At 30.7% G+C, this 15846-nt stretch overlaps 1 protein-coding gene across 1 annotated transcript; it reads right to left on the bottom strand.

The window, feature by feature from the left end:
• Positions 1 to 10968: 10968 nt before the first annotated feature.
• LOC123011243 lies at positions 10969 to 14779 on the bottom strand. Its single transcript, XM_044408599.1, has 2 exons — positions 14440 to 14779; positions 10969 to 11542 (listed from the first exon to the last, which is right to left on the bottom strand). Exons 1-2 carry the CDS (start codon positions 14624 to 14626, stop codon positions 11073 to 11075), a joined length of 657 nt encoding a protein of 218 aa, XP_044264534.1. The 5' UTR covers positions 14627 to 14779; the 3' UTR covers positions 10969 to 11072.
• Positions 14780 to 15846: the final 1067 nt, after the last annotated feature.

The following is a 15846-nucleotide window of genomic DNA, read 5'->3' as shown; positions in this document are numbered from 1 at the left end:
GTTCTGGAGTACCTGTATATGGAATTTATATCTTATATTTTTTGTCTCTAATTGGACCGGACTTTTATAATTGAACGTATGGTCATGGTACATACAACAATTTTGTAATACTTTTTGAATACGAGTACGGTTCTTTGCTATATGCAATTTAAATATACCTAAAAAAGGTCTTCAATATCAACATTTATAACATCTGAAAACGTAAAATCCTGCATACTTTGTTACCAACAAACAATTTAATTAAAATTTTTATCTTCTTGACACAGCGTATCCGGTATGAGAAAATTTTAAATCTTTGTTATCAAAGTATTTAAAACGTCATTTGTGTGAACTTAATTTGAGTTTAACATTAAAAAAAAAAGATAAAACAACAGATTTTTTTAATAGAAAATTTGAATTTGTCAAAATCAGCTCAAAACATTTTTTCAATTTTCCTAAACCTAGTTCCTTCAACAAAAATTTTATAGTATACCGCAGAACTGTTGCTACAGTGCACTTCTTATCAAATTGTCAATAAACTTTTATGAGATTCCCTGATATACAACTTTTACAGCTGCAAATGTTCATTTTCTGCTAGCGATCCAACCATCGAATAAAAAATCAATGAGGTGTACGTAATTCCCGATTTTAGACGGATCGAGTATACCTGTTTATTAATGGTGGAACAAAAAGTCTACGTTATATCATGAAAGCCAATTGTAAATTTGAACACGAGTAATTTATTTCAAAGGCAATGTGCTTGAATTAATTCATATTGTAAAAAAAAGAGTAAACTGGGTAAAAACTAAATGAGGAAAATGAAAGTGAAAATTCATTGGTACTGAATATTGTAATGAACAGACCTTTGTATGTTTAAAACTCAATTAGTAAATGCTAAATAACGTTAGGCCACTTTCTACACCTCTAAATTCATAAATTTTTGATTTTTTAAATCTACAGATTTATTATTTCTCATTACAATTATCTTGAGACTCTTGAAAGACATTTTATAACACATACATAATTGTGAAACGAAAGGAAAAGTAATTTGCAGTCGTTTTAAATATTACTAGTGAAGAACACTTTTTATAATAAGAAATAAGGTGTTTGGTTTCTTTATTTGAGTGGGTTTATTGCTTATTAATAAACACCACCCTCGGTGGCGTTTTTTGAATAAATTTGAAAATTGTTTAATGGCTAGGAAAAAGCAATTTCTGTTTACTGATTTTAATTACAACAATTGATTAACTTTTGGAGTTAACAAGGTAGGTCTTCTCTTACAAGTGGAAACCTACTATTTTTTTGGCAAGGATTTTGAAAATGTTAAAAAAAAGTGGAGCTTTGGAAATACATAGATGCAGAGTTAGTAAATACTCTTCTAAATTCTTATTTTAAACGTTACTTTGTAGATATTAAAACTGTGATGGGTTTTTGAATTTTCATGAAATGTACAAAATTTTAAAAGTATTTTTCAAAACATTTAATCTTCCTTTTACTTGTTAACTAAAATGAGAATTTGTTTTTTGAAGTAAAATTTGAATAGCGTTAGAAATTTAAAAATATATTATTATTTTCACAACGAATACAGGAAGGTCTTTTATTCACAATCACTACTGTAATATGCCGATTACTAAACTTTTAAAGGTTGGGAAACACATCATTAAATATCATGAGGAGTAATAATATTACTTCTCTTGGCAGGATAGCTAACCTTAAAATTAGAAAAATACCGTGAATTTTTTCTTTCAAATTGTCAAGTTACGCATAATATTTTGCTAAATTAGTATTCAATTGCTTTTGTAGCAGTTTCTCTTACTTCTGGGGGAGTACACTGCTCCATTTCGACGATTTTAAATCAGATTCACACATTATTATTTTAATATTTTCTTTGACATTTCTGAAATGTCAAAAATCAAACGCCATTTGGATGGCCTACCACGTTTGGATCTTAACTTGTTAGAATTTTATTTTACTCAAATTTTTGACTGAAAATAATGTGATTGTGAATAAAATAGCATACAAACCTCGGTGGTAATGGCATTACCCCTTGTGCTTTATCCGATCTCGAGGCTAGCGCCTCTCGATCGTATTCAGTTTAAGAGAAAATACTTTGGTCGTCACTTTTCTGACACTTTAATGTAATTCAAGCTTTAACGTTAAAATGAATGACAATTTCAAATTAATGACAGCTATTATACCTTTCTATCAAAAGTATGTACAACTTGTCAACTATGATTGACAGTAGTTAAAAATAAGATTAACAGTCCTAAAGCATGCTTTATAATTTAATGTCACTCAAGTGACATTGTCTCCAACTGTACATAAGCACTCGGGGTAATGCCATATTTACCACTTCGCTTGTAATGTATTATTTACCGTATAAGCACCGTGTGAAGCACGAATGAGCAAAGCGAGAAAATACAAAAAAAAAAAATAATCTTAAAAGTTATAAACAATTAGGTATTTAATATAGATACAGAAAACACAGAAAAATTAATGTAAGAAATTGATAATAAAAAAATGATGGGTCCATACTACTAGGCTCACACTAGAATATGAAAAAAAAAAATACAAGTAATTCCTTTGGGGTTCCAAAAGGTGTCTAAAAATGATGCTTGCGCGAAGCTTGTTATTTCAGATGGCGGAGTAAACGGTCACTTTCCTCCCTCGTTTACAGGCACTTGGTCTCCCTCCGGTAAAAATTCCGGTTCCGATTGTTTTAAAAATACGGCATCGTGCCAACATACATCAGCAACAGCAGCAGCGAGTCGCGAGTACCGATAAAGCGTCCCATCCGATGTAATTTTGTAATCTGGCGAGTCGCATCCTATCTTGTGTACTTTAAGAATGTATAAACAGCGTCACGCTGGCTCCAGACCTGATAACAGGCTCATTTCAACTGTGCTCAACTCGAAAATATCAGAAATACGAGTATTTAACAGCTAGCTGCATATTTTACGACAAAATGGCCTCTGATGAACATCACTTCGCCAAAGGCGAAATCTTTACAAAAAAGAACAAGACACGGTTCCGCATGCCGGCAACCGTGTCAAGGATCAATTTCCCACTACTGCTGCATTCAGATCTTATATTGCCGTTTTCTCTTATCACTTCAAATAAATACGACCACCAAGATCATAAAAAATAAAATGTAGGTGTGATATACTTAAATATTTCCTCGCTTATTCTGGGAAAAAATAGAAAAATATTTGATAACCATCTCCAATTCTAAACAATATTATCAATTTTACAGCTTAAGTATAACCAGACAATAATAAAGATCTGCAATCGACCGATCAATCTTTTTATTTGTTTGGTGTGAGATTTAAATTAAAGAAAAAGTACATCTTGGTGTACTTACCTGGAAAAACTTTACGTAACAATAGAGTATTGAAAACAAGTTCTGCGCAAGGCAAGGTCAAACAATGAATATGATTATTAATAAAAATAGTCTTAGTAATATTTATGGCATCTTGTTTGTGTAAAAATAAGAAATATACTTCAGATTGCGACCACGCACAACGATAAATTCTTCCCGAAAATGTTTTTTGAAAAAAACTTGTCGCTTGCCAAATTCAATCCTTGGGCAGTTTTACTAAAAAGAAGTATAAATTTGCGATTATTGATTTATGGATTTTAAAGGTTATTGATTATGTAATTTCAGTTTGTTAAAAATATACTCTCATGTATATACGAGTACCTACATTACACATTCAACGTTACATACCTAATCTACTCATACGTAAATGAAATAATAACTCAGGTGTTAAAAATAAAGAGGAATTTAATATTATACCCTGTAGCAATTTCTTGGAAAGAAACGATCACCTACAGTTTTTCCGATAAAAATGTTTCATGCATGTAATTATTAAATTTCATATACGAGTAAGTATTTTTATCTAAATTTAGAATTTTTTATTTAGGTAGATAATTTAATTTAACCAGTTGTAAAAAATTATTATTATACTAGGTGTATCATTAACATAGGGCCAATTGTTCAGAATGCTTTATAGCTACGCCTAATTTTTTTTTGGTTTTTACAGAAACGTTGGCATATTTTACGTGAATTATTTTTAATTTGAAAAGTGTTTCCAGGTTTTTTCTTTTTTTATAAGCTTTTCAAAGCTCATGAGAAATTAATACTGTTTCATGAGATTTCGTATAAAGCAATACTCGTACTGTTCTACAAGCTACAAGTTATAATACAGTTGGTCCAACGTTTTTGGGACAATGCAGATACCATTTTGTTCTTTGTACGAAGAGCGACAAAAATTGTTACATTTAGTGATTTAGTATAATTTTTTGACCAATTTTGTGTTTTTTGAGGTTGAATAAATAAATTAATGATTACATATTATAGAAATTTTAATTTTTAGACAATAAGAGTCCGTTCTAGCTTATTTTCACAATAAAGAGTGTTACCATTACTTCGTTGTTTCCAGTGTAGATTACCATTATTTCCTGTTATTTTCCAGAACACAAAATTGTCACTTTTTCGTGAATAATTGCCTTTTCTATTTTTAAAAGTATGTATTAATAAAATTAGGAAAAATGAACCCTGGCACTGAGCAAAGTTTTATTTAAAAAATCAGCAATTGTCAATTTTATCAAGCAAAACACATTTGAAATGAGAACTTTTAATCCGTTGTAAGGCGTTTACTGTTTTTTCACATTTTGATTCCTATTTCCCCTGTTAGTAGATTAAAAAACCACTCATATGGAGAAAAAATAAAATACAAACATTTGATAGGAAAAATGCAGCGTGAACGAATGTAGTCAACAGGGCCGCCAAAATGGTTTAAAAGAACACAAATTTAGGGTCAAGGAAATCAGCTAATTAAAAATGAAATAATAAATGAAAAGTGGCAGTCTATTTTCAAGGCCTGAAACAGCGTCTTAAACACATTCCTACTTTTCCACCTATCTAAAAGTGTTGGTATCCGATGAACGAACTCCAACTACTATATATTGGCTAGGGTTCTTCTGCCTGTAGCATGCCATAGCTGGCAGCTGCGGCCCAATTCGAAGCTTGTTGATTCTTTGGCGAGTGCAACGTTTGTTATCCATTTGTTCGACTGCAGAAACACCGAACCAGACAAATATTGTCCATGGATGCATCGTATTTCGGCTGAAAGTATTCCAGTGGACTGTTTGCAAGTCCAAGCAACAGTCGGCGTGCCATTCACAGACGAGACGTTTCGAATTTACCTTTTTCATAAATAAGAATTTCAGATGGAGGATTATTTGTTTTAATGGAAAATGTATTAATAATATAGGGAATAATTATTAAAGAGAAACTTGATGAAATTTTAAACGGGGTAAAGTGGGATTTTTGATAGTTAAACAACCTAAAACAATATTTTCAATGAAATGTAATTTTATTATTTTCATCGTGATACATATTTTATTTCTACGTAACAATTTGGGGAAGAAAAATGGGAAATCCTTGAGTTAGACAAGTATTACATCAGAGGTTTCGGCCTTCAATTTTTAATTTACATGTGGTTCAATAAATCGTATCTCGTATTTGCTTCAGTATAATTTTTGATTGTAATAACATTCGTAAAAGCTTAAAACGTTGTTTTCTATTACACTTTATTTAAATTTTATCTTTGCTTTGAAGCTCATACACGTTTTTTTTAACTCATCAAAAAAATAAATCCTCCATATTATTATCCCTGAAAATAGATATTTTTCTTGTCAGAATTACCAATGTTTAATACCATTGAAAAGTGGTATAATAATTTATCGAAATATAATGTGATATATTTCAAGTTTACCAATATAAATATAGGCAATATAATATAGGTAGATAAGTTTATCTAACCCTCTTCTGTCCACCAGTGTTTATTATTTACTTAATGTTTCCAAATTTGGTTCCGATATTTTATCAGCAGATTCTTTAGTTAAAAATAACACTAACATTCTTGTGATGTAGAGTTCGCTTCCATAAGAAAATATAATTTAAAATATAGGTACATACCTGTTTAAAAATAAATAGTTTATAAAACTAGGTTTGTGTAGGACGATGAATGAAAAAATAGAACACGTGGAAAAGTTTTTAATTCGTAATTATGGTAAAATGATAAATGTGTAAATTATTATGACCTGATATTGCTTGTAGTTGAATACGATTATTTTGCTTATTTACCCCAGCAAAACTGTAATTAATTAATTTTAAGATTTTTAAATGTTGCTGTTTGCATTAGACATAAATGTCCTTACATATCTATTTTTAATAAAACGTGCCAGTTGGAAAAAAAACTTCACTATGCGATTTATAGCTTGCAACACTTTAAATGGAAACCTCTGTACTACAAAATGAACAAAAACAACCAAATATTTGCTCTTTTAAATTTCATTTTATTTGTTTCTTGTGTTAAGTAATGTTTTATAAAAATAATTAACGGCAAATTTGATTTTTGTGAGTTTTTAATGAAATTTTTGATGGCTGGTAGGAATTTGAAATTGAGACGAACTTCATTCAACTATTTTAGTCCTGGAACTTACTGGAATAAATTTCCCATTTATTATTATTTTTAAAGAAAGCAATAATTGATTAATAGTCTAATTTCGCATTTATTAATTGCGCAAAAAGCAAGTAAGTTTTATTAAATAGCTACAGAAACCAAATTATATTTCAGCATTTAAACAAAATTAAATAATATGACACAATTCAAAACTGCCATGGGATACATGTTAAACTTTTTCGGTATAAATATAATTTTACCATTTATGGCAAAATTAATTTCAAGTTATGGTTGTTACAACTTGTCCGTTCAACGTTTCCTTATACAAGATATTATTTTCAATCTTGCAGTGGCATTTCACCATTTTAAGAAAATGTAGTTTATAATGAACTAATTGCATTAAAAGTCATTCATTCATTCCTATTGTTATCAGTTATTATCAGTGATAAAAACAAGATTTGTTTTTAAATATGAATTCAATTTAATGAACTAAACAATCTAGAGCCCATAACGGAGAAAACAAAGTAAAAACGTCGTCGTAGCTTCCTCGATGGCATCTTCTGTGCAATTTCCCCGACATGTTTCTAATAAAATTTAGCATTCGTTACATATTTATAACGAAATTTAGCTCGTTCTCGTCGGGTATTCAAATTTAAAAATATTTTCGCTACAAGAAAAAAACTCGAACCCACACACACGCAAGCCTTGAAGGGACGAGCAGCTCGAACTCTCGTAGAAGTCGTCCAATGATTTCGTCAACTCGTTCACCTCGACTTGCTGTATCCAACACTAGATATGGACGAGTGGGGCATGTCACTGCTGCATTGTGAAGTCGGCCAGACGCGGCCACCAGATACAGGATATCTTATATGAAAATAAAAATGGTCACGTGACCCGAGTCGCCGGCCCCGCTCATGATAAGGTGGCCGTGAAAAGGCCAAAGGGCGAGTGATAACAGAGATATAACGGGGGACTGTTTCGGGGATAGCCCTTTAAATTTTACACCGAGTTGGGTAAAGGGGTCTGGAAAGGTCACGGTTTCGACTATAATACTCGTCGCAGAAATTATTAAAGTGCAGCAAACTAAAAAAGATATTTTACAAGTGGTGAGACTAGCTGAATACATAAAATGTGTATGTCCGCTATGTTAGCTGACTATTACCGGAAAAATAATAATATCACAGATAAGATAAGTTTCAAAGTTAGAAAAATCTAAAGTGAATGCTGATTTTCATTTATTGATAGTCACAAGGGAGGAAAGTGTACCTTTTCCTCACCCAGGGAGAAAAAGACACTTTCCTCCAGTGTTATATATACAATTTTTCCTACGATCCAGGAAAAAAAAATTCAAAACTAACCAGTTCTCTTTGCCATTAAATGTAGCAGCATGTTTTTCCATTTCTATAGAGGAGGGGTAAAATTTTTACCTTCTTGAGATAATTGATCACTTTCCTATTTGAAATTAAGGTGGAAAAACGTACTTTTTCTATTTCAGTGTTAGAATAAGTCGTTCGCGGTAATTTAATTTTAGTGACGGACTTTCTTCACAATTCATTTCCAAATGTGGAAATAAGAATAATTTTAATTTTTACAGCCGCCTAAAATTATTCCACATATAAATGTCGCAAAATTCTCTAGAAAAAAAAAAAAATTTCGTTTTTAATTTATAAAATGATATAAAGCGGCGAAATAGAAAAAATAGTATAAAGCACTTGTTGAATAAGGTTCTTCAAGCACTCATTGGTTCCTCAACTCGCCGCTTCGCGGCTCGTTTCGGAATTTCAAATTTGTGCTTGAATTTGTGCTCCTGCAACTTGTACTTTAATATACTATTCTTTAAGATCGTAGGTTTTTTTTTATTTTTGTTAAATATTTTCATACGAAAATTCATAATTTCTGCCTCTTCATTATTACCACGTTAATTTGATATCTGAAAATAAATGTTCTCAAAAATGTTGTCTTGAGTCAAAGTTTATAATTCTCACATAAAACTTTTAGTAAAATTATTAAGTACATATATTAAGAAAAAATGCTTTACATACAGGATGTTTCAAAACTTGCGCCCCAGAAAAAAATTCCAAGTAAAATAAGATACCAAGAATATGAAAAAAAAATTTTCCAATTTGGTTGTGATATGTCATTTTAGTTGTCAAATGTGCTTAATTTTATCACTAGTTATAAAATATGACATTATTTTATCACTAGTGTTAAAAAGTGTAACATAAAGATTACAAATAACACTATTTTCGTAGCAACGCCCCGACACTTTGGAAAATTATTGAAATCACAGATTTAAAATTCGAATTCGATGCCTATGCTTTTCACAATCAAATTGGAAAAAAATTGGAAAAAATCTTGTATGAAACATGATTTAAAATGGCTGTTTTTTGCACAAGACGCATTGGACCACGCGTGGTCCAATCTTCACGTCTCATGCAAAACACGCTCATTTTGTTCACTTGTTGCATAAATTTTATTTTATTTTATTTTATTTTGTATTTTTTGGCCTGACTTTTTTATGTCTATTTAATGTTACTAATGATCTTGTTTATGCTTTTTCATACCTAATTACTCAGTAAAGGTACAAAGAAAAACTTTGCCAACAAAAGTCACAAATAACGTTTAACATAGTTATAATTACTCTTTGTTTCCTCTTCTAATAGCCTGCAGAAAAAAAAAAAAAAACATAAAATTATTTTTGCACTAGAAATACACACCACACAACAATTATTGCATCACATAATGTTTATACATGTAAAAAAATTTTAACTCCTTAGGAATTATAGTCATTGACTGATTCGCTCTAAAGTATTGTGGTAAACGGGATCGTTCTACAATGTCTTGCAAACAGTCAACAAAAATTAACACAAGCAGTGCAAAAATCAATTATCATTCCAAACTAGTGTTAAAATCTTCTTAAAGATTAAATTTAGTTTATAAGAAATGTTGCAGACCATTTGCTACTCGATTTGGTATAGGTATACTTAAGAAACAAAGTAATGAGATAATTGTTGAGGTGGATGTAAACAGTTTGAAAGTGCAAATTTTAACCCTCATAATTCCGAAATTTTGGTAGATAGAATTTTTTTTTACGTTTTTTAAATGTTCCTGGTAGGTATCTTATCTTAGTTAGCAGTTTTCTCTGGGGTGCGAGTTATGAAACATTCTGTACACATAAACTTCCACAGATTGACAAAAAGTCCTTTTTGATGTCCTTTTGCAGACAAAATTTTACAATCACATCCTTGCAGAAACCAGGAAACTGTATTTTATTTAACTGTATTGTATGTCAATTTAAGAGTTTTTATTGACATGTTAAATAAATATCTAGAATATTATTAAAAGTATAATACGTATCTATTTAAAAATAGTAATAAATCTTTACAATTTTTCTTACTTTAGCACTAAATTGACTTATAATATACTATTTGCGGTAAAACTTATCAATGTTAATAAATTTAATGAAAAAATATTTGGTTTCTAAGTAACAAATTGCTTTTTTAAACGGTTTCTTAAATATATACTTACACATAGTTACAGTAATTACTGCACTTTATTACCATATTTGCCTTATAATAATCATGTGCTAATACCCTAGAATGTTTAAAATACTCCTTCATCAATCATAGCTGTCAACAGGGTCTGATAAAATGTTTTTTTGTCGTAAAAGTTGATGATTATTCATGCAGGTTGTATATTTACTTTAGGTCATATTAAAAACGATACATATATTTACCTAAAACTACGTGAAACGTGTACTACTTCGTTTATTTAACAAACAATTTTTTGTTAGTTAGTTTTTTCAAAAAAAAAAAGGACTAGATCACAAATTAGTTTAATTTGGAAACTGATTTACATACTTTTTAGTTACTGTATAATATTTCAAGAAAACTTGAAAGCTACTTATAAAAACTACATTTAACCCTAATTACCGTAATAGGCAAATGCTTTTACAAACAGCAATAAAGCATTTAATACCGAATTTATTAAAACAAAGGACTTGCCTTAATATTACCCTCAACGAGCTTAATTTCTGATCTTTCATTGTGCGACATAAATGTCAAATGAGAACTGTTAACGAGGTGATGGTTAATTATTAGCATGCAATTGCCCATTAAATAATGCAATTATAAACAATTTAAAGTGTTATAATGTATGAAACTTCCTAATTTCTTGTAATTTTATTATGATGGATAATAGACTCTTATTAGGCGGTGATTAGTCGTAAATCCTTGATAAATTGTCATGGAACGATTTTTCAGCTAAACTGAATGTTTTTCGACAGGAAGTAAGGTGAATTACGCCGGATATTATAAGGCACGTGCCGGAAAAGATTGTCAACTTTTTACCAAACTCAACTCCTCGCACTTGCATTAAATAATTTCTTATCCGTTTCTCAATTAACACCGATATTAAATTAATTTACATGTTCCACTGATCAGTAAACAAAGTTAAATACTACCTACCTTTACAAATCAGATCCGTATCAACACGTAAAAATAATGAGACCGGAATTAATGAAAACGTTTATTTTGTAACTGAAAGCCGTTATTAACAGTAAAAAAATAATGGTTAATTAAGTGTCTTACAATAATTAAAACATAGCATTTTGTGAATGCTTTCTTATGCTTTCATAAAACTTTCCCCATTGGTATAAGTCTGCAGAATGCTCATCAATTGAAGTCGTACTTCTAAGTTAACATCGTCTGGTAACTTTTCCATAAACGGCAAAAGTGACAGAAGAAACTTCTTATTTCCCATTCTATCATTGACTCGATCTTCTTTCTGCATTTTCACCAGTTCCTGTAGGATATTCAATAAGTGGTCGGAATTGTCTATTTCTTGGTGCGTTTTGCAAGTATTTAAGTTTATGCTTTCCATACTGTCGTCGTTTTTCTCCTCGTGTTCTTCTAGAAAAATCACGTTTGCACTTTGTGCTCCCCTAGTTGTCAACTCAAGAAATGAAAGTTTATCGTAGAAGATGTATTTTTTTCGGCTTTTTACTATGCCTTTCATTTGCTCGTCTTTTTCTTGTTTTCGGACGCGGATGTAAGCGTCACGCAGGTTTTTCCATTTTGCTTGTACTTCTTTTACTGAAATTTATTATAACATGTACTTTTATAGTTAAATATAGTTAGTCTTACGAAACAACACATTATTTTGTCGGATATGTATTTTTAAAGGTTCTTGCGTAAAGAATACGATCTGATTATCGTGTTATTGGATAACTGAACTTTTCGATAAAGGTTTAGTGGTTTAGATTTTTTCAAGTTCACTATCATTTCTATGAATTATATGTATAGACTAGTGAAATTAAAGATATTGTTGTGTATCCTCAAAAAAAAAAAGATTTGACAGGAATAAAATAATTAATCATATAAGAAGTTATAATTAATAAAATAAGGTGTAAAATTAGAACAAAAATCCCGAAACAATTTATTTAAATTCATACGTGAATGGATGAAAGAATGAAACACTCTGTATTTATTGTTTGGAGAATAATAAAAATTGTATTGAAATTAAACCTTGTAGAAAAAAGACCATGAAACTATAAAATTAAATTAAATCAATATGCTTATTTCACATCCAAATGTAATAATTACACTAGTTTACACCATTTCTGCTCATTAAATAAAAATACTATTTTCTAACTAATTTCATGATGCAGATTTTGGGTCTGACCTCCGAATTTTTCCATCACGTTCATATATTGCGATATATTAAATAAAGTTGAGAACTGAAACTATTTAATACATGTGAGCAAAGGTAATACAAAGTACATTAAAAATGTTTTGTACAGCTTTTCATCCGTTTCTCTTATGAAGAATCAACAATAGTTGCTCAACCTAGTATAGTTTGGTACTTGCGCTCCAAATCCATCAAGTCTTTGATGTCCTCGCCATGTTCAAAACGAAAGTGACCTATATTTTCTAGAGAAAAATCCAAATGAGAATGAAGAAAATGAATATCCAATTTTTGCAAAATTCGAAATCAAACTCAAGTAATTTAATTTAATTGTTCTTCATAACCTTTCCCAAAAATCCCTCAACTACATTCTGAACGGATATACAAGCTGCTAGTTCTGTAATCCACAGATGGTTCTCAATACAGTATCTTTGAAAAGTTCTTTATCTGAGGACCAAGAAATATGCCTTCTTTTAATATAAAGATTTCACAATTTTTTTCACGAATCACAGTTTTATAAAGCGGTGGAAAAAAAACTTTTGAATCTACAAGAAGTTCATGTTTAATATTCATTTGACCAGAGATATACTAATTTTTTGTAGACCAGTTTTGTCTAACATAATGATGGTCCAGCCCTGCTGTCCCATAAACACAAAAAACAGCAATATTTGGTGTAGGTAACCTAATCATAAGCCCACCGCATACGATCCTCTGATAGGTGTCTTGTATTGAATTAAATCCAATAGAATTTTCATGTGATTCTTTAGCAGATACTGTATGGACAACAGGGATGAAAGGTTTTTCGTTACCAATATAAACAATCTCCATTCAACGGGATTATATGCTTGATTGATTTGATTAAATAAACCAACAATGTCAAAACAATAATAAAATGTATTGTTCTTTTTAAAATAACAAAGAAATTCAGCACTTCTGTTTCGATATAGACACTAACAATTGTCTCAAAGGCGAGAAAATTCCATTGTTACAAACGTGAGGTAAGTAATTCAATCCCAGATTTCGACAAATCATCGACAAATCTCGTTCTAAATCATTTATTAAATGTGGTGTTTTAAGTCATGTTCTCATTACTGTCACCATTTCTCCTTAATTTTCTGCAGACTCCTGAGGTGATCCACCAGGAGGTGCTGGTTTAAGCAAGTTTATAGAGTGTGATACTGGTTTGGTGATAGAAACAATATCGAGATATTCAATACTTAATTTTTTTATTAAATCATTTTAAGTAGGTAGGTACGTTTGTTAAACATGTATGATTACTAGGTTCCCTCCACAACATGGGTGAACCAAACTGTAGGTACTTCTCTTCATCCTATGCCCATTTATTGTAAACCAACAACTATTCCAGAAAAGATATGAAACCCACTACTTCTCTTGATTAATGATTACAGTGACACAACTTGACGGATTGCATCCCTTATTCCTAAGAAGCACCAACTACCAAGCACCGGCAAGAATAACAGTGTATTTGACAATCTGGACGTGATAGCTTGCTATGGTATTCACATCTCGTTTAGTTTAGTTTCATTTATTAGAGAGTAGTTTTTTTTTAATTTGTAAACTAGTGTTATGTAGATTTCCAAAGTCTTTATTTTTGTGTAATTATCTTTGCAAATATGTATGTTCAAATCACCCTTTTCTGTTTCATAATCAAGCACTTCTTCATGCATTTTAAAACTACCTCTGGATTCACCAAGTGAAACTTTTGTTTTAGTCTTCGTGTTGTTCATTTATATAAAGAAAAGAGACTGAAGTGATTGAAAATCAAGCAAAATAGTCTTTTTTCTATAATTTAAAAAAGTCCGCTACAAATTATTATTATTAAACGTTGCTTTTTAGAGTTAACAATTTCGACTGTTCACAAAAGACTCATCATTTGTTCAAATGAGTAGTAAGACTGTTTCTTTCCAAAATTATAAATTTTTGCAAAAAATGTGAACTCTCAAAAAAAATGCATAAAAAATGTCAATTCACTTTGAAATTTATTTAGCAACCCTGACTAATATCGAAGCAGAAGACAGACTTGTAGTATTAATTTTCACATCCACTGTCACAAAAATTTTCACTGTTGCCAACTTAATTACAAAGTTATAGGTCACTATTATCATGATCAATAATAATAAGTTTGCACCCAAATAGTTTAGGGAATAAGTAAGTATTGTAAACTCATCTTCACCATACCGATTTGGCGACAGATCTATTATTCTGAGGACAAACCTATTAACATAGTGACCAATAACTCAATGTTTTTAACATAATTATATCATTATTAAGCTCGGAACCTCACCTAAAGCTTCTTTTTCCGTAGCCGTGGAAGTTGCCCACAGTTCGAGAAACAGTTCTTTGGCGATTTCCTCCCAATGCGCTCTTCTAGCGTTAGAGTCGTTGTTTCCGGTCGCTTTGAAGTCGTACAAAGCCGGCCGTTTTTGAACTTCTTCAATGAGTTTATCCGAATTTATTGTACTACGCAGCATAATCAAAATTCTATTTACAGTCAAATAACAACCCTAATGCAATTTCAGCTCAGCGACTATTTCAGTGTTTCTTGTTGTTGGTTATGACTTGTAGGCGTGCGCAGTTGCGTTGCCGCGCCACACACTCTTGCTTCTGCTTCGATCACGCCGACCACATCGCTCGAACTATAGTTGGGCTTTTAGGCGATAGCTTTTGATGGAAAATAAAATGTGACCGTGACCTTCGTTGCAAAGTATAGCGGAAAATTGCAGTGTTACATGGACGCGATAATTAGTTACCTACAGTGAATTATCGAGCAGTTTTGGATTGTATCAATATTCGGATAATAAAAAACGAGAATATATGCCGCTTATGGGATTTTTATGACCATTGAAACAGAAAAATATTTATAATAATCGAGGAATCGCGAAAAGGTGCACCAAACGGATTGGAACCATGTTTTCTGTAGATATTAAAATGAAAAAAAGATGTGATTTACGTATCAATGCTATTTAAAAATAATCCAGATTTTAAAATTTATAATTTTGTAAAATGTAAGAGATGAAATGTACAGGGTGTTTCACACAACTTTACGAGGCTTGCGCCTAATGTACGCACCCAAATGTACAAAAGTCACAAAACACTAGATGCAAAAAATACACATTTAATTATTTAATTTTTGAAAACCCAAGACAGTAGTCACTGTTTCATTAATAGTCATAAACTGCAATTTTTCAGAAACAATTATCATTTGTTTTATCAAGAGTCGGCATAAATATGATTCTAGTTTATGTATCTTAATCACTAACTAACTAAAAACGTTGTAATTTTTGAAAGGGTGAACAAACTAGAGAAGATTATCAGCTTAGCAATCCTCGTAAAATTATGTAAAACACCTTGTATAAGGGAGTTTTTGGGGTCAGTACCCAAAAAATTTGAAGTGTTATTGTTGCCCTTCTATATGTTTCGTTTATTTTATAGCCTTTACATTTTTAAAATTAGTCATTATTTTTTCTTCGGACAGTGAATTTCGTCCGCCCAATTTCCATGACAGACTAAAAGTGTAAATTAGTGTTTAGGTTTTTCTAACCTTGTTTCAGAATTTTGATTTACGTTTATCATGTTGACAGAATGCCAGGATGTTTCTTGTTACTTTTTACCTGTGCTTTCTTCTACAAAATGAATAATAATTTAATTAAATTTAACAACACGTATTTAAATGTCAATTATCATGACAATA

The sequence above is a fragment of the Tribolium madens genome, unplaced genomic scaffold (genome assembly GCF_015345945.1).
Source record: "Tribolium madens isolate multiple individuals breed KSU strain unplaced genomic scaffold, Tmad_KSU_1.1 Scaffold_91;HRSCAF=231;Tcas5.2_LG7, whole genome shotgun sequence".
Classification (NCBI taxonomy): domain Eukaryota; kingdom Metazoa; phylum Arthropoda; class Insecta; order Coleoptera; family Tenebrionidae; genus Tribolium; species Tribolium madens.
The sequence above is the reverse complement of the archived record's forward strand: the minus strand, read 5'-3'. Positions and strand labels throughout refer to the sequence as shown.